Raw genomic sequence first — 18345 nt, 5'->3', positions numbered from 1 at the left:
CTAAAAACAATCCATCACTTAAATATACAGGATAAAAATAATCTCAGAATTGGAATAATATCATACCACCACAGCCTAATATTCTTCTAAATAAAATACATTTCTAGCTGAAATTATGAGTAAAACATCTGACATCAAAAATGGCCAAATACTTTAATCACTCCACACAGTTTTATTCCTAATATGATTTGTTGGAAAGAACACAAATTATAAAACCTGGATTCTGATTTCTACAAATCATTTAACTTATGAGGCTCAAGGATTTCATCTACAAAATAAACTCTAAAGCTTCCTTAAAACTCTGAAATGATTCTATGAAAGCTAAGTTGAATATCTGTCTAGAATAAAGGCATACCATGAACTAAGTCTGACTGTTACAAGCCTAGTATTCTACTGCAGAAAGTAATACCCATAAAAAAAAGCAAAAAAACAAAACAAACACAGAAATCAACATAAAGATTACAGAGTTTCCAGTTATTTATGGGGAAAAAGATCATTCATTTGTGCCTATTAAGTGAATATGTTGCTCTAATTCAGAGGTCAGCAAAGTAAGGCCTGTTGCCTTACCTGTATTTGTAAGGCCTGTGGGCTAAGAAAAGATTTTACATATTTTAATAGTTTAAAAAAAACACACACACAAAGAATAATGTTTCATGCAGACAGAATTACATGAAATCCAAACTTCGTTGCCCATAGTAAAGTTTTATTGCAACATGTGGTTTACTTATTGTCTATGGCTGTTTTCATTCTCCAACAAGAGTTGAATAGTTGTGACAGAAACCACATGGCCTGCAAAGTCTAAAATATTTACGATCTTTCAGAAAAAGTTTGATGACCCTTGTTTTAGGTATTGGATATACACCCGTAAACAGGAGAAAACAAGTCATGAATTCATGGAGATTACATTCTGGTTGGGAGATATAAGCAACAAATAAGTAAAAAGTAACTGTGACTTAGTATACAGACAAAAATAAAGCAAGTGGGGGAATAGGGAATTTCAATGTTGAAGGTAAGAGTTCTTGATGAGGGTTCAAAGGAAAACCTCAGTAAAGTGACCTTTCAGCAAAGACCTGAGATGAGAACAAACTACACAGTTGCCTAGAGGAAGAAAATTCCAAGTAGAGGGAATAAGTAAAAAAAAGCCCTAAAATGAAAGGGTATAGTTTATTCTGGGAACAGCTAGATCACAGTGGCTACAGCCGAATGAGTACAGGAAAGATTAGCAGAAGACAAGCTCTGAGGAGAAACAGCCAGATCAAGTAGGGTTTAGGTCAAGAAAAAGTCTTTGGCTTTCACTCGGGATGAGATGAAAAGCCAGTGGATGGTTGTGAGCTTAGTAGTAACATGTTTTGGCATAAGTTTAGGCAGATGTAATGAGAATATAATGTAGGGTGAGAAGAGTAATAGGAGAGAGGTGCTCCAGAAGGCGCAGTCAGACAGGAAGAAAATTGAGAGAGAACTCTATCAAAGAGGTGGGAGGAAACGTGAAGAGGAACAACCAGCATACACTGGGACAAGGACTCCACAAAAAGAGTCAAATCTGGGAGAGGTTAAGTCAGATAAGAGTGTCCAGTAGACTTAACAATATGAATATCAATAATAAACACAGAGTGGAAGAGATGAAGAGAATCTGCACCAAGCAACTGGGTGGTTTCTAGCTTGAGGCTATTACAAACTTATTTTTGTATATGGGTTTTTGTGTGAAAATATATGTTTCTGGGATAAATGCCTAGAAATGCAATTGCCTGAACACATGGAAGTTGGGTGGTTGTTTGTTTGTTTTTTTAAAGAAACGGCTAAAATGTTTAGCAGGATGGCTGTACCATTTTACATAAACATCAGCAATGTATGAGCGATCCAGTTTCCTCACATCTGCACAAACATTTGGAGTTGTCTCAGTGTTTTATTTTAGCCATTCTGTTAGCTGTATATAATGATATCTCACTGTGGTTTTAATTCACACTTCCCTAATGGCTAATGATACTGAACACTGTTCTTATGCTTGTTTTCCATTTATATATCCTCTTTGGTGAAATGTCTCTTTGTGTCTTTTGCTCTTTTCTCATTGGCTTATTTTGTTATTGATGAATTTTAAGCGTTCTTGTGCTTTTTTATTCTTAAATGGGTCTTTCACAGAGCAAAGATTTTTTTACTTTTGAAGAAGTCCAACTCATTGATTTTTTTTTCTTTTATGGGTCATGCTTGTGGTGTAAAGACTAAGAACTCTTGGATGTGAGGGCGATCTGGCTGCGACATCTGTCACCCCATTGATCGCCAGGGTTGATTCGGCTGATCTGGCTGGCTAGGCGGGTGTCCCCTTCCTCCCTCACCGCTCCATGTGCGTCCCTCCCGAAGCTGCGCGCTCGGTCGAAGAGGACGACCTTCCCCGATAGAGGAGGACCGTTCTTCGGTCAAGGGTATACGAGTAGCTGCGCTCCCCTGCTAGAACCTCCAAACAAGCTCTCAAGACTAAGAACTCTTTGCTTAAACCTAGATCCCTAAGAACTTCTTTTATGTTTATTTCCTAAGTTTTATTGTTTTATTTTACATTTAAATTGAAGCCCATGATTCATTTTCAGTTAATTTTTGTATAAGCTGTAGGATTTAGGTGCAGGTTCATTTTTTTCACCTTTGCATGTCTAATTGCTCCAGCATCATTTGTTGCAAAGGCTATCTTTCCTCCATTGAACTACTTTTGTATGTTTATCAAAAATCAGTTGAGCATATTTATAAAGATCTATGTCTGGATTCTCTGTTCTTATGTTGATTTATATCTCGACCAATACCATACAGTCTTGATTACTGAAGCTATATAGTAAATACTGAAATTGAGTAGACAGATTACTCACACTTTATTCTTTTTCAAAATTGTTTTGGCTATTGTTATGAGTTGAATTCTTTGTCCTCCAAAAAAGATCTATTTCAGTCCTAACCCCCAAAACCTAAGAATGTGACTGTTTTTTGAGACAGGGTCTTTGCAGAAGTAATCAAGTTAAGAATCATTAGAGTGGTCCCCAACCCAATAACTAGTGTCCTTACAAAAAAGGGGAAATTCAAAGACACATATACAGGAAAAGAACACCATGTGAAGATGAAGGCAAAGATTGGGGTGATGCTTCTACAAGCCAAAAAAAAAAAATCACCAGAAATTAGAGGAGGGGCGTGAAACATTTCCTCTCACAGCCTGTAGAAGGAACCAACCCTGCTGACACCTTGATCTCAGATTGCTTAGCTCCAGAACTGTGAACAACAAATTTCTATTGTTTAAGCCACTCACAGTTTGTGGTATTCTGTTATGCAGCCCTCGAAAACCAATACAGACATTCTAGTTTCTTTGCCATCCCATGTAAATTTTAAAATAATCTTTTCTCATTCTACAAAAAAAAAAAAATATATTGCTGGGATTGTGATAAGAATTATGTTAAACCCATGTATCTCTTTGGGGAGAGTTAACATCTTCTCTATGTTGAATCTTCCAATCCACGAGCATGGTATGTCTCTACATTTATTTAGATCTTCTTTGATTTCTTTCATCAGTGTTGTACAATTTTCTGCATATAAGTACTATAAATGTTTTGTTAAATTTACCCCATTTCCTTTTTTGCATACTTATAAAAAATTTTTAATTTTGGTGTCAGTGTGTTCAATGCTAACATACAAAAATATTACTGATTCTTGTATGTTTAACTTTTATCCTACCATCCTGCAGAACACATTAACTCTAGTTTGTTTCTAGAACCTTTGGGATTCAACTCATAGAATCATGTCATTTGCAATTAGGGAAAATTTTATGTCTTCCTTTCTGCTCTGAATGCCTTTTTTCCCTCTTTCATTCATTATTACACTTATTATCCTTTTTGATTTCTAAAGGATCTGTCATGCTATGCTGTTTCATTCTCTCTTTTTATCAGTCATGCTACAAATTTGCTGATTTTTATCACTGTTTTCAAAGGACGAGCTCTTTGTATCACTGACTTCCTCTATCTGTTCTCTGTTTTCTCTTTCATTTATTTCTACTCTTTATTGTTTCCTTCCTTCTGCTTGCTTTGGGTTTATATGCTCTTCTAAGTTCTTGAATGAGGAGCTTAGATTATTAAGACTTTTTCTCTTCTCGTAATGTATGCATTTAGTGCTATAAATTTCCCTCTCAGCATGGCTTTAGCTATATTCTACAAATTTTGACGTGTAATTTTATTTTCATCCAGCTCAATATATTTTTTCCCTTGAGATTTCACCATTGACCTATAAATTATTTAGACGAGTGCATAAGAGAATACCAGAAACTGGAGATTCTCCTGTTATCTATTATTAATTTCTAGTTTGATTCTACTGTGATTGCTTTTCAATTCTTTTTCAATTATTAAGGTTTGTTTTATAGCCCAAGATATGGCTTATCTTGGTATATGTTCCATGAGTACTTGAAAAAAATGTGTATTATGATGTTGGGTAAACTCTTCTATAAATGCCAGTTAGGTGCTTTGGTTTATGGTGTTGTAGAGCCATTCTATAATATCCTTGCTGATTTTCTTTCTAGTTGTTGTATCAACTGTTGAGAGAAGGGTGCTAAAGACTCTAAATTGAAAATCTATGTTTCCTTTCATTTCTTTCAGTTTTTTTTTCTTTTTCTGTTTTAGTATATCTATTTTATTATTCATTCATTCATTCATTCATTCATTCATTTATTTATTTATTTATGGCTGCGTTGAGTCTTAGTTGCAGCATGTGGGATCTTCATTTTGGTATGCAGGCTTCTCTCCAGTTGTGGTGTGTGGGTTTTCTCTCTCTAGCTGTGGCATGCGGGCTCCAGCACACATGGGCTCTGCAGTTTGTGGCACACAGGCTCTCTAGGTGAGGCACATGAGCTCAGTAATTGTGGCTCAAAGGCTTAGTTGCCCCATGGCATGTTGGATCTTAGTTCCCCAACGAGGGATCAAACGCAAGTTCCCTGCATTGGAAGGTGGAGTCATTACCATTGGACCACCAGGAAAGTCCCTCTTTCAGTTATTGCTTCACCTATCCTGCATCTCTGTTGTTCAGTGTATACACAATTAAGCTTGTTATTCTTCTTCACGGACTGACCCCTTTATCATTATATAATGCCCCCCCAGTAATTTTCTTTGCTCTGAAATCTACTTTATCGAATATTAATATAGCTAGTCCTAATATATATATATATATCTAGTCCTGTTATCCTTTGATTAATGTTTGCATGATATCTCTTTTTCCATCCTTTCACTTTCAACTTGCCAATATCATATTTGAAGGGAGTTTCTTGAAGATAGCATGTAGTTGTGTCATGTTTTTTTAATCCATTTTTCCAATCTATATCTTTTAAATGGTCTATTTAGACTGTTTACACAATGAAATTACGGGGTATTTATATACTAAGACTTAACTCTGCTGTTTCATTTTTTGTTTCTGTTTTTTTGTTTATTGTCTCTCTTCTTCATGTATTTTTCTTTTCTTGTCTTCCTGTAGGTTACATGACTACTATTTATTTATTTATTTAGGCCACACCGCACAGCATGTGGAACTTCCCTGACCAGGGACTGAACCTGCGCCCCCTGCAGTGGAAGCATGCAGTCTTAACCACTGGACCACCAGGGAAGTCCCGACATGACTACTTTTTAGAATTTTATTTGTATTTATTTATAGTGTCTCTGAGTATATCTCTTTGTACACCTTCTTTAGTGGTTGCTGTAGGTATACATTATATATAATGTCCTTTCACCTTTCCCCATTTATAATATAACTATAAGTAGAAAGAATGAAGAGATAAAATTAGTTTCAAGCAACGTGGCTATGAAAAGCAAAGATTAAAGGCAAGTGCTGGGTAGGGTGGATGGAGGTAAAGGGATTGTCTTATTAGATCGGTTGAATTCTATTTCTGAAGTTTGGCCATTTTACCCTCACCTCCCTGGGCCTGATTGTTTGTTTGTCTGGGGTTTTTTGTTTTGTTTTGTTTTGTTTTGTTTTTGGCCACACCGCACAGCTTGCAGGATCTCAGTTCCCCAACTACAGATTGAAGCCGGGCCACAGCAGTGAAAGCTCAGAATCCTAATCAGCTGGCCATCCAGGAACTTCCTAGATTGGCTGACGTTTAAAAGGAGAAAGAACTGAACAAAGCCTAATGACTAGGAGGGAAAAGGCTGTACAGAAGGAGTTGGAAGATAAAGCAGAAATCTGGGGAAACTGATACAGCAAGCTTTTTTAAAAAGTGGGAAGGAGAACACATCCAAAGTACAAATGAAAAGAGTAATCAAGCTAAGAAAAGGGACACCACTTCCACTGAGACAGAAAAGATGGAGAAAAAGATAGGGCTTGGGGCAGAAAAGTTTGTATGAGAGGTTGGGAGCAATGAAGGAGGTCTCATTTCTAATGGCCTTTTTTTGTAACTAAAAATTAATTTGCCTAGATTGTGGGGGGAAGCAGTGGCAGGGAAAGGGGATGGGGACTGGTGAAGGAAGTTCAAATTTAGCCTTTGAAAGCAGAATGAGAGAAGCAGCAAATCAGAGAAAAGATCATTCAAAATCAGCATTTAAAGCTCTGGCTAATAAAAAGAAAAAAAGAAAAAAAAAAAGCTCTGGCTGATTTTGAAAACATGTATATTGTGTTAACAACAGTATCCAAATTTTTCCCCTTGGTTATATCTTCTAGCCTAAATAGAGAAACAGAAATGACTGAAGATTAAACTGATCTAGGAGTGGAGTTTTATAGGGTCATTTTGATAGAAGGACAAAGAAACAAGAGAGAAATAGGTAAGCAAATTCCCAATAACTATAAGTATAAAAGCAAAAAATTATAAATCCCTTGTTAATATGACTCTATATCAGAGAAATGCCTGCAAAAAAATATTGTAGACTTTTTTCCTTTCTATATAATCAAAGTATTTCTTTTTCATAAAAAACTTGTATGGTGAGGTTTGACTTGGGTTTGGGACTTTAAAAAATGTGATTACAGTAATAGTTTCATATATTTAATCCTTGTCCTCTATTCTAGTTGGTCACTGTGCCTCTTAAATATATAGAAGAGTGTCCAAACTTGAACTATTTTCTGGCTATAGACAATTACAGTGGGATTTTAAGCTTCTGCAGAAATGCTCATGTAATGATCCATAGCTCAAACATTCAGCTCTTGTTTCCTTTAGTTTTCTAACAATTTCTGCCTAGAATCTTACCGGGTTCCCAGTGCTTTTACATCACAAAGGAAATCTAGAATGCCATATTGAGAACATGTTTTAAAATCAATTTTAATTCACGGGACTTCCCTGGTGGCGCAGTGGTTAAGAATCCACCTGCCAATGCAGGGAACATGGGTTCGAGCCCTGGTCTGGGCAGATCCCACATGCCTCGGAGCAACTAAGCCCATGCACCGAAACTACTGAGCCTGCATGCCTAGAGCCTGAGCTCTGCAACAAGAGAAGCCCCCACTCTCCACAACTACAAGAAAGCCTGCGTGCAGCTACGAAGACCCAACACAGCCAATACATTAAAATAAATAAATAAATAAGCTATAAAAAAATTTTTAAAAAGTAAAAATGAGTAAGAAGCAAATACCTTTAAAAAAATGTATTATCACAGTGCTTAATAAGTTCACCCACACCCTCTTGAATGAAATATTTGCATATCCCTTACATTTGATTTAAATCAAGTATAATTAGATTTTCATCAGGCACTTTATATGCTTGACAAAACATGAATATCAATGCATGTAATTACAGAAAAACCATATAAAGTATAAACTAGGAAATCCATTTTCCTTCAAAGCATATTTCTTATTATATGTTAGTAAACACCTCCATATTTCTAATAGACACTGAACTTATATGAAAATTTTTCTCTTACCTAGTTTTACAGGAAAGCCTGGAGGAAGCTTCATCTGAACAAATTCTCTAAGCTTATTAAAGTGCTTGAAGGGAGCTATTACTTCCAAAACATTCAATAATCTGAAAAATGGAAGGAGAAACAATTTTTCAAATTGATTTTATTTCATAAATGTCCTTATGTTGTTTTATAACTAGTTTCAAATTTATACAGTATTACTGACTTCCAGATATTAAAGATGAGAAAGTGATATCTTCTACCTCCTGATTTTTTTGTTTTATTATTCTTTTCACTGTGTCAAAGTTTATAACTTTTACATTTTATTGTGCAGCCATAATTTCCACAGTTGTTTGATTTTAGATATACATTTCAGCAGATTCAAGCCTTACACTAGTCTTCTTCCTGAAGTCTACAAATTCCCGACTTCTTTAATTAACCTCACTGTTTGGAATTTCACTGTCATTTTTACACATGTGAAGGGCTCTTATGTGCTTATTATTCCTTGATTTCTTATAGATTTGATAAATGAGTTTCTTTTCTACATACTTAAAGGGAAATCTGACTGGCATAAAATTTCAGTTTATACTCTTTCCCTCTTAACAACAATTTCACAAGGTCTCTAAGCATTCAGTATTACACTGGTCATTAAACTATAACCTCTCCTTTTATGCTTTGGCTGGATGAATTTCATTTTCAAGTAGTAGTATTTTTCTTTCAAAAAGGGCCCATGGCTGCTATATTTATTGAATTCTTCTGTGTCCTTTTCAATTGCCTTGATATGCAAATGACAGCTTACCTAGATATACTATCAGGTCACACCTTCTTTGCCTCAGCAATGTCAAGATGTGAAAAACATGTTAAGAACAGGCTGTTTTTTACCCCTTTTCATCTGAATGCCTTTACAGTTCTCTATTACCAATTGAAATACAATAGTTTAATCAGGATAATCATTGTTACTAATCCTTCTCTATCAATTTTTCTTGGAGCCTAATGTTAGGCTACAGATTTAGTTCTTCCGTACAGAAAAATTTTCTTCTATCATATTTTGAATACTATCTTGTTTACATTTTGGCGGCTTTCTATTTAAGTGGAATAGCAATGATCCTTATATTGAAACACTCTCCTTCATAAATATTACTTCTCAAATTCCTTTAACCTTTTCTTTCATTAGATTCACTATAAACTATCAAAATTTAATCTTTGGTCACATCTATTCTGTTCATTGTTGTTTCTAATGTATTTGCTTTGCAGTAGTGCTATTTACTGCTTAATTTATTTCCTAAGCTTTACAATCTCCTTTCCATTTCATTTTATTGTCTTATCTTAGAATGCTCTAGTTTACCAATTTCCTATTCTTTTTATGTTTTCCTATAGTATTTAGAAGTAATTTTCTTCTGTTCTTTGACTTATATTTTATTCTAGAATGAGTTCTGTGTCTGGCTTTTCATGCTATGTTCCTTATTTTACTTTTTTTATGGGGAATGGTTATAATTGCCACATTTTATAAATTCTAAGACACCCATTTGTTTTTTCATATATTAACATCTCTGAAATTGGGACAACTCCTGAAATTGGTGGCATCTTATAATTTGCCACATTTTTCTTCTTCATTAGAGTATATATCTGGTGCATCTTGGAGTAATTTGGATCCAAGATATGACAAATTATGCAGATTTGTATGTATGGCTGATTCCCTTCCTGCATCTTCTGAGAACTATTTATTTCCCTCTTTGATCAATAGCTTGAGGACTGTATACCAAATTCTATCTACTCTTCTAAAGCTTGGCTGTTGAGGAGTATGAGATGTATACAGAATTTATAGAAAAAGAAGGGTCCTGCTTTCTTCCATGGTAATTTTTTTTAAATGTATTAGGCCAGACTGGAAGTGGAAGGATACAGGAAGGAAAGCCTAGGGCTTCAATTCATCCCCTACTTTAGTGAGATGCCTAAAGTTACAGTTCTGTCAGGATCGGCTCTAGCTACCCACCTCCCATTCCACCCATCTCTCCAAATAGATTTTTTTTAATGAGCATCTGATGAATACAAGTTTGGCAGGATATATTCAAGATGTTCACTGGAGTACTGTTTATAAGGGTGACAAACTACAAATAATTAAAATGTTCATCAGTAGGGGGATGGTAAAATAAATGGCAGTATATCAAACTACAAAATACCAAGGAAAGAAGAAAAAGATAGATAATAATGTAATTATTGTAAGAACTCCAAGATAACTCACTTTTAAAAGAAAAAAAAGGAACTAACACAACAAAATATAGACTATTCCTCATTTTTATAAAAAAAAATGCTAACAACAACAAAAAAAACTACAAAAAATCTAGACAAAAATACAGCAGTTATTTATCTGTTATTTACCTGAGGTGAAAAGAAACTGCCATTTTTGTTCTATAAATTTCCATACTGTTAGATTTTTTACAATAAACATGTATTCATGTACTACTTTTGTAATATTAAAAAAATTATTCAAAAATTTATCTGGTTAAAATAAAACGTTAATATTTTGTGAGCTGGAAAATTTCTAGAAGGGAGCACAACACACTGTCAAAGCAATGGCTATTTGCGTTTGCAGTTCAAAGGCCTCAAATGCACCACCCAGATGCAAATATTGTTATAGCCTTTAGAGTTTAATAGCTTCTTTCATAAACTTGTGCAGTTAGTAACAAACTTACGACTCAATTCCCAAGGGAAATTCCTGGCTCATGGCTATTGTGGCTTTAAATGTTTTCTTACTCTCTTTGCACACCAGTTCTCTACCCAGATGAGGAGCTCTAAAATGAAAAAGGAAAAAAAAAAGAAATAAAGAAAATATTAGGAAGTTTTTTCCACATGCTATCATCTTCCTAAAAAGAATCTGTTATTTTCCAGTAACATTCATTAGTATTTCAACATTTCTCACTCTGATAGAAATAAAATTATGCTAAAAGTGAATGAGACATGTATAATAAATGAGACAAGGATAACAAGAAAAAGAAAATAGCAAAGTATAAAAGTTCAGAAGAAAATGATCAAAACCCAGAAAATTTCACATTAAATTTTAATAATCACTATTTTTACTAACAAAGCAAATCCCTAGAAAAAAAATTAAAATTATCATTTTATATCTTTTAAATCACTTATTCAATTCAATCTCTTACTATCCATGGTTCTCAGCCCTGATCAATAAAAAGTGATGTAAAGAATAGAGAATTTTATATTAATTGTAGAATATTATAAGATGGAAACATTTTAGAGAAATTAGAAAAATTATAACAATAAACCTTTCAACATTAAAAAAAAAAAAAACCTCCTTCCTAAGCATGAGAATATTTTCTTCTCCATCAAAAGAATATCTTTTACAAAGGACTGTACTTTCTTTGGCACGGTCAGCCAGAAAATTCTTATTTATATATTCATTCAAAATAAATCTTTCATTCATCATGCTTTTATTCAATATATATTTACTAGAAACAAACTACGTACTAGGTACTCTACTAAGTATTAGCAATATAACATTAAGCAAATGTCTTGGGTAAGCATAGTAAGAAGCAATGTGGCACAGGCTGCAACAAAGGGATGATGACAGGAGATGAGCCTGGAAAGGCAAAAAGTAGATAAACAATGAGTGGCCTTACATACCTTGCAAAAGACTCTGGATAATAACAGAATATAACGTTCATCATACAGTGAAAAAACTCAAATAAGCACCTGCACTGGGCAAGTCTTCATATTTCCTTAGAATAATGTCCTATAGGTTTTGTGGTGTCTATAAATTGGCAAAAGGGATGTAAAAAGAAGGCTCTACAACTTATTCAGAGAGAATGTAATTGGGATAATTCTCCCTCATCCTGCTTCACCCATATTTTTAAAAAGAAAAAGAACTGCTTCAGAGAAAACTATACTAATAATTCTCTGTAAAAAAATTTTATGCCTAAATATTCACATATGCATGTTTTTACAAAATTGTTTTTTCTAAAAACCAAAGAATATACAAACAAAAACGACACTTACTTTCCATTTTCAGCAGATATATATTCTTCCCATGTAATAGTGTTCTGAGGAGGAGGGGTAAGGGACTGTCTTCGAATCGGCTGGCAAAAAATAAAAAAACAAACAAAGGGAAAGAGAGAGACAGAGAAGTAGAGACAGAGACCAAGATGGAGGGAGAAAAGAAAATTACCATATTTTTAAAAATATAAAATTAAAACATATGATAAACTACAATCTACTTAATCTCTTCAATATAATGCTTTAACAGGTTATTCTGAGACTAACATAGTGACTTAAACATCAGTAGTATTTATTATCATTTTAAAAATCTCAAATAAAAAGTATGAAAGCAGTAAAATCCATTCAATGTTTTAATCATCTAAAATGTTTCTGGCATTATGCTAGATGCTGAACATGGAAACTACAGAGAAGTATAAAAACCTATCCTGACTTTACAGAGTTTACAATTCAGAGTGGAAAGAAAAAATACACACAGACACGAACAGTTAATCAGGAATACGAAATATTAAATGATTTAAAGACCAAATGAGCTTACAAAACACTGAGTAATACAGGGGTTCAGAAAAGACAGCAATTTTCTATAGACAATAAATTGAGACTAGAGAATTGAGACTCAAATTTAAATGAAAATAAAATAAGAATATTTTGGACAGAGAGAATTAATAGTGAAAACACTAGATTGATTTGAACTAGGGAGGGAAGTTAAAAAGGGAGATCAACAAACAGTGGTAAAGGTCATATCTGATTTTAAAACTTACACCCTGTCTTTGGATCACTATAGGATGAATTGGCAATAAAGAACTGCGGGAGTGGCAGTAGAAATCGAAAATTGCTGAGGAAAAACTAACAAGACAAACTGTAGAGCCAAAGGGCAGTAAGTGAAAAACATATAAATAACAAGATAAACAGTAACAGTGGGAGAGGGTCCCATTCAGAGAAGTATAGTTTTGGATATAATGAGTTTAAGATGTTAATAGGCAGCATATTAGAGTTGTTAAAATCAAGAATTTTCAAGACACAAAAATGAGTTGGAATCCCACCCAGCTCCACTACCTGGTAGTGGTGTGAACTGGGGCAAGTTATTTTATATTATTGTCAATTTAAAAACTCACCTACAAAATGGGAATATGACCACCCACCTCATAGTTAAGAATTCAAGGAGATGATGTATGGAAAAGCTTAGTGCCTGGCACAGTATAAAGGATTCAGTAAATAACAGTAACTGTTTTATACTGGGAAGTTCCTAGAAGGGCAGTTACAAAAAGAAAAGGAAAGAAATCCTATTTAGAGATAATGACTTAAGAATTCTCTGACTGGACTTCCCTGGTGGCACAGAGGTTAAGAATATGCCTGCCAATGCAGGGGACACAGGTTCGATCCCTGGGCCAGTAAGATGCCACATGCCATGGAGCGACTAAGCCCATGTGCCACAACTACTGAGCCTGCGCTCTAGAGCCTGAGAGCCACAACTACTGAGGCCACATGCTGCAGCTACTGAAGCCCACGCCTAGAGCCTGTGCTCCACAACAATAGAAGCCACTGCAATGAGAAACCAGAACAAGCAATGAAGAGTAGCCCTTGCTCTCCACAACTAGAGAAAGCCTATGTGCAGCAGTGAAAAACCAATGCAGCCAAAATAAAATAAATTAATAAATAAATAATAAAATAAATCTTTTAAAAAAATTAAAAAGAAAAAGAATTCTCTGACTAAATGAAAAGTAAGACAACAGAGGACTGATGGCTGAGTCCTAAAAACCACACAGATTAGGGGGGTGAGGGGGGGAAGAGGAAAGAAAGCAGCCAGATATTAATTAACAAGTAAAAAAGAAAAAAATCAGAGTATCAAGGTATCATGGAAGTGAAAAGACTGTTTTAATATCATAATAACAAAGACTTTAAAGAGAAAGAAACCTGAAAAAAAGGCCACAGATTTTGTTGCTTAGAAATCATTGATGATCTCTGAGTAGCAGCAGAAGAATGTGGGAAGAAAGGAAACTAACAGTTTTTGACCATTAGGCAATATGAAAGATGACGTTCTGCCTTTGAGAAGCTTACAAAGACACACACAGGAAGTAGATAATTATAATCCATGATAGATGCTATGACAGAGGGATCAAGAGGATGGCATAAAAGCACTGAGAAAAGGTTTCTCTGAGCCAGGTTTGGGTAGCCAAAAAGATGTGCCAGCAATGGTGGTTCCTAAAAGAAACAGGACAAAATAACCAGTTGAAGTACACTGAGGAAAGTACAATGGTGAGAAAAAGCATGCTGTACTGGGAAACTGCAAGTGTGGTGCTATAGCAAGATACAAGGTAAAAGCGCAAGACACAGAAGAGAAAAAGTAGTTTGAAAGGGTTTTCTGCACTAAGTAGATTTTATTTTACTCAGAAAGCAGTGGACAGATATTTTGAGCAATATAGTGTAGTTTTTAGAACACAAACATTGGAGCCAGGCTAACCAAATCCCGGCTTTGCCAATTTCTAGCTGACGTTGGACAAATTATTTAACCTCTTTTGTCTCAGTTTAGTCAACTGTATAACCTCAGAGGGTCGCTGTAAGGATAAAACTGGCTTGTTAACCTAAAATACTTAAAACAGTACCTGACACATAGTAAATATTCTATACATTTTAGTTATTGAGGCTTTACATAGTTCAGTCTATTTCAGAGAGATCATTCTGGCAGCAGTAAGTTAGGAAGCTATTTCAGTAATCCAAATGAGAAATGATAAGCTATTTCAAAATGGGAAAGGAGAAATAGATTCATGAGATTGTTAGGATTTTGTGATCGATTAGACACAGAGGTAAGGAAAGCTAAGTCCAAGGGCAAATTTCAGATTGCTGGTTTGGGTCGTGGTAGTAGATAATGGTGTTACCATTCAATACAGAAAAAATAAGAAGGAAAAAAACTGATCACATTTAAACATACTAAATTTTAGCTACCTGTGTTCATCCAAGTGGAGGCAGGCAAAATACTATAGATCTGGTGATTAAGAGTCAGCTCAGAATTGGACGTATGTATTGGGTGAAGAGTTACTAGTGTTTATGTGGTAACTGAAGCATCAGGTATGTAACTAACAATGACAGAGAATACTAGTTGTCTACTTAATCAATAATCAATTCCCCTGTTCTTTGTTGTAAAAGAACCTCCCTACCAATTTTTGGCTGGACACGTGACTTCCTATAATAAAGACTTCTTTTCTAGCTCTCTTTACAAATAGCTAAGTGTTACCGTGTAGCTAAGCTCTAACCAATGGGATTTATGCAGTGATGTACGCAACTTCTCATTGGATTCTCAAACAGAACAGGCACGTCCTCTCTTTCCTAATTACTATTAGGAATTATTATTCCTAATGGTTGGAATACTAAACAGATAATAAACCATCATACACCATGTGAATGAGGGCCTGATCCTAGAAATGGTAGAGAAATAAGACCAAAAAAAAAAAAGGCTAGGTCTGAGATTAACTCACAGATAAAAGAAACCATACAAACAGATTTTTACACGAGAGAAAAATAAATTCCTGTCTTGTTTAAGTTACTGTTATAATCAGCCAAACTTATATCATAACCAATACCAAATATTATATATAAAATGGATACTATACACAATAGTATGGCATGTGGCAATGGCTATTAATAGAATGACAAATGGGCTTAACAGGTAGTGACTGTCATAAAATATTGTGGCAAAACATTAGGTAAAACAGTGTCTTGTGATACTAAAGAAGGCAGACATGCTAATGGAACCTCTAACAAACAGAAGAAATGATTGAAAAAATTTACAACTGATGCTCTAACCCAGAACCAGAGCAAAGGTTAATCACACCTCCACCAAAATCTCTATCTAACTAAGCAGATCATGATCAATTTCTCTTTCAGAACACTGCTTAAAATTTGTCTACTCTTGCTTCCAGTCTATTTAATACCCATATATATTTAATACCTGTATATACATTTGGCTATAACTGATGTGTATATATATATATATAAACTCATGTATATCATCATAGTAAAGTCTTATTTTCCTGGCTTGATTAGATAATGTGGCATGTCATATACTTTTTCAGGTAATAAACTTCTCTAAGCAGTTTCTACTATTTCCAATAGAATTCTTTCTAAACTATACATTATACATTCCCCATCTTAGTACAGACTGTAATGAATCTAATTTAACCTTTTACTGAGCACTTTACCTCATCATTATGAATATCAGTTATTATATTTTAATAAGGTCTTTCTTAGTTTGTTTATTCTAATTGATCCTTTGTTATATACTGATACTTGTAGCTGAACCCGTCAGTGTTCCCTCTATTCTGTTCCCACAGCTATCTAATGAAACAGGAAGATATGAATGCTGCCACAGGACACCTCCCTACCAATTACATGGCTTTCTAATTTTATTTCTCCAAGTCAATAGGCTCTGTAACTAAAATGACAACAAACCTTTCCTACATAATTAAATGCAAACTGCTAATGCCTGTTTTCCTTGGAGCATATAAGAAATAGTTTTGATTTACTGCTAAATTTGCTAAATTCTAATATCTTATATGGCAAAGGTTTCTGGAAGTTAAAGACATTCATGTATTTTATATCTATGTATTCCTATTTTTATTTTATGTATATAAAAAATACATAATCACTAATAGAGTTTCACTCAATATTCTGTACATATAACTGGCATACAATTAATGCTTCTATCAGTGACTGTCTAAGGTATAAATGGGGCACTACTCCCTCCTCCAACAATAATCGATTGGAACAAAGTGGGAAAAAGCACCAAAAGTATAGGAGCAAATATCCCTAACTTAAGAATTTCTGAGCACTGCAATTTTACTATAAAAAATATTGTCAAAAATATATACTAAATATTAGAACTAGGGCTTCCTAGGTGGCGCAGTGGTTAAGAATCCTCCTGCCAATGCAGAGGACATGGGTTCGATCCCTGCTCCAGGAAGATCCCACATGCCACGGAGCAACTAAGCCCGTGTGCCAAAAAAAAAAAAAAATTAGAACTATGTCTGGAAAGGAGGGGGGAAAGAAGGAGTAGGCATGGCAAAACTAGTTAAATGGCAAATAATTTCTTCTAAATGCTACCTATAAACTATTTCTTATAGAAATTAAAACAAATATTTGGCTGAAAAAAGAAAGAAGAAACTCAAAAGCTATTCATTTAGAATAAAGGACATAAATTCATTCTGAAAAGGACTAGACATGTATTTTTAAGGACTGAAATTCTATCAAAATGTGGCTTTAAAATATAATATTTTCAGGAATCCCCTGGTGGTCCAATAGTTAGAATTCCATGCTTTCACTGCTGAGGGTGTGGGTTCAATCCCTGGTCGGGGAACAAAGATCCCACAAGCCGCAAAACATGGCCCAAAAAAAAAAATATATATATATATATGTAATATTTTCATGTCTTTTGAAACAATCATAATAGTCATACATATTTTCTAGGTTCTTGAATTTTTCAATAATGCTCCAAAGCCAAAAACATGTTTTTTACTAATATGTTCTATACACATCATTGAGAAAAAACACCACAATACTGATTTTTACTACATTTACCAATAGCAAGGTTCCCTCATTCCTTTTCCAACTTCAACTTCACAATATTTTGAAAGACTGGGAAGCAATATACTTAGACCAAGAACAAGAAGAACTTGAGGCAAGGGTCCAAGAATCAAAACCCATCTTTGCTACTTATTGCTTTGTGACTTCAGATATATTAATTTCTTTAAACCTCATTTTCCTTTCTATACAACTGGGCAATGATAGTCATCTCATTAGGTCACTGTAATAATTAAAAATTAAATGCGATAATATATAAAAAAATACTTCACACAATGCCCAGGAATTATTTCCTTTGATCTGATCATAAGTCAGAAGCTTAATTACTTAATTCATATTATTTTGTTCTATTATATAGGCATCTGGGATCAAACTATGTTTTAATTTCAATGTGCAAAACTATACTTAATTAAAATGTCATTTGAAGACCCCTTTAACAATTCAAGTACATCAAGTTACAATCTCTGCCCTAAAGAAAATAAACTTGTGTACTTATCCCAAAATGGTCTGCTGCCACAATTAAACAAACATAGCAATAAGCACTACCACAACAAAATCATTTTTTAAAAAAGAACTGCTATAAAATTTAAATCACAATATAAGTCCAAAGAATTGGCCTTTTTGTCTGATTGACAATGGGAAGCAGCTCTGTCAAAGATTAAGCCCATTATTCCCTCTCTCAATTCATCTCCACTTCTATTTCCTGAGCATATCATAGCCTATATCTCTTATCAAGAGATCAGCAAATACCAGAAGCTTCTGGAAAATAAAAGTCTAGTGAGGCTCTAACCCAAGGACAAAAGAAAAATAAGGATTGCAAAGAGGATCTGGCAGGAAAGGGACAGGAACACAATAAACTGATATAATCACAATTTTAACTTAAACATTTAATGTGGATTCTTAAGCACATTACATCCTGTACCCATTCAACTAAACTATGGCTGAT

The 18345-nt window shown here is 34.3% G+C and overlaps 1 protein-coding gene across 4 annotated transcripts in view; it reads right to left on the bottom strand.

The window, feature by feature from the left end:
* The window catches only part of ANKRD13C (ankyrin repeat domain 13C), a 73785-nt gene that overhangs the window by 2236 nt on the left and 53204 nt on the right, over positions 1-18345 (bottom strand). For 3 of the 4 annotated variants that reach the window (XM_057716397.1, XM_057716417.1, XM_057716407.1), the window contains 3 exons: positions 11829-11908; positions 10511-10609; positions 7845-7945 (listed from right to left, as the gene is read on the bottom strand). In XM_057716397.1, coding sequence (XP_057572380.1) covers positions 7845-7945; positions 10511-10609; positions 11829-11908 — 280 coding nt within the window. The remainder of the gene's footprint in view (positions 1-7844; positions 7946-10510; positions 10610-11828; positions 11909-18345) is intronic. The other variant, XM_057716423.1, reaches the window with a different exon arrangement.

This window comes from Hippopotamus amphibius, chromosome 1 (assembly GCF_030028045.1).
Source record: "Hippopotamus amphibius kiboko isolate mHipAmp2 chromosome 1, mHipAmp2.hap2, whole genome shotgun sequence".
NCBI lineage: Eukaryota > Metazoa > Chordata > Mammalia > Artiodactyla > Hippopotamidae > Hippopotamus > Hippopotamus amphibius.
The sequence above is the reverse complement of the archived record's forward strand: the minus strand, read 5'-3'. Positions and strand labels throughout refer to the sequence as shown.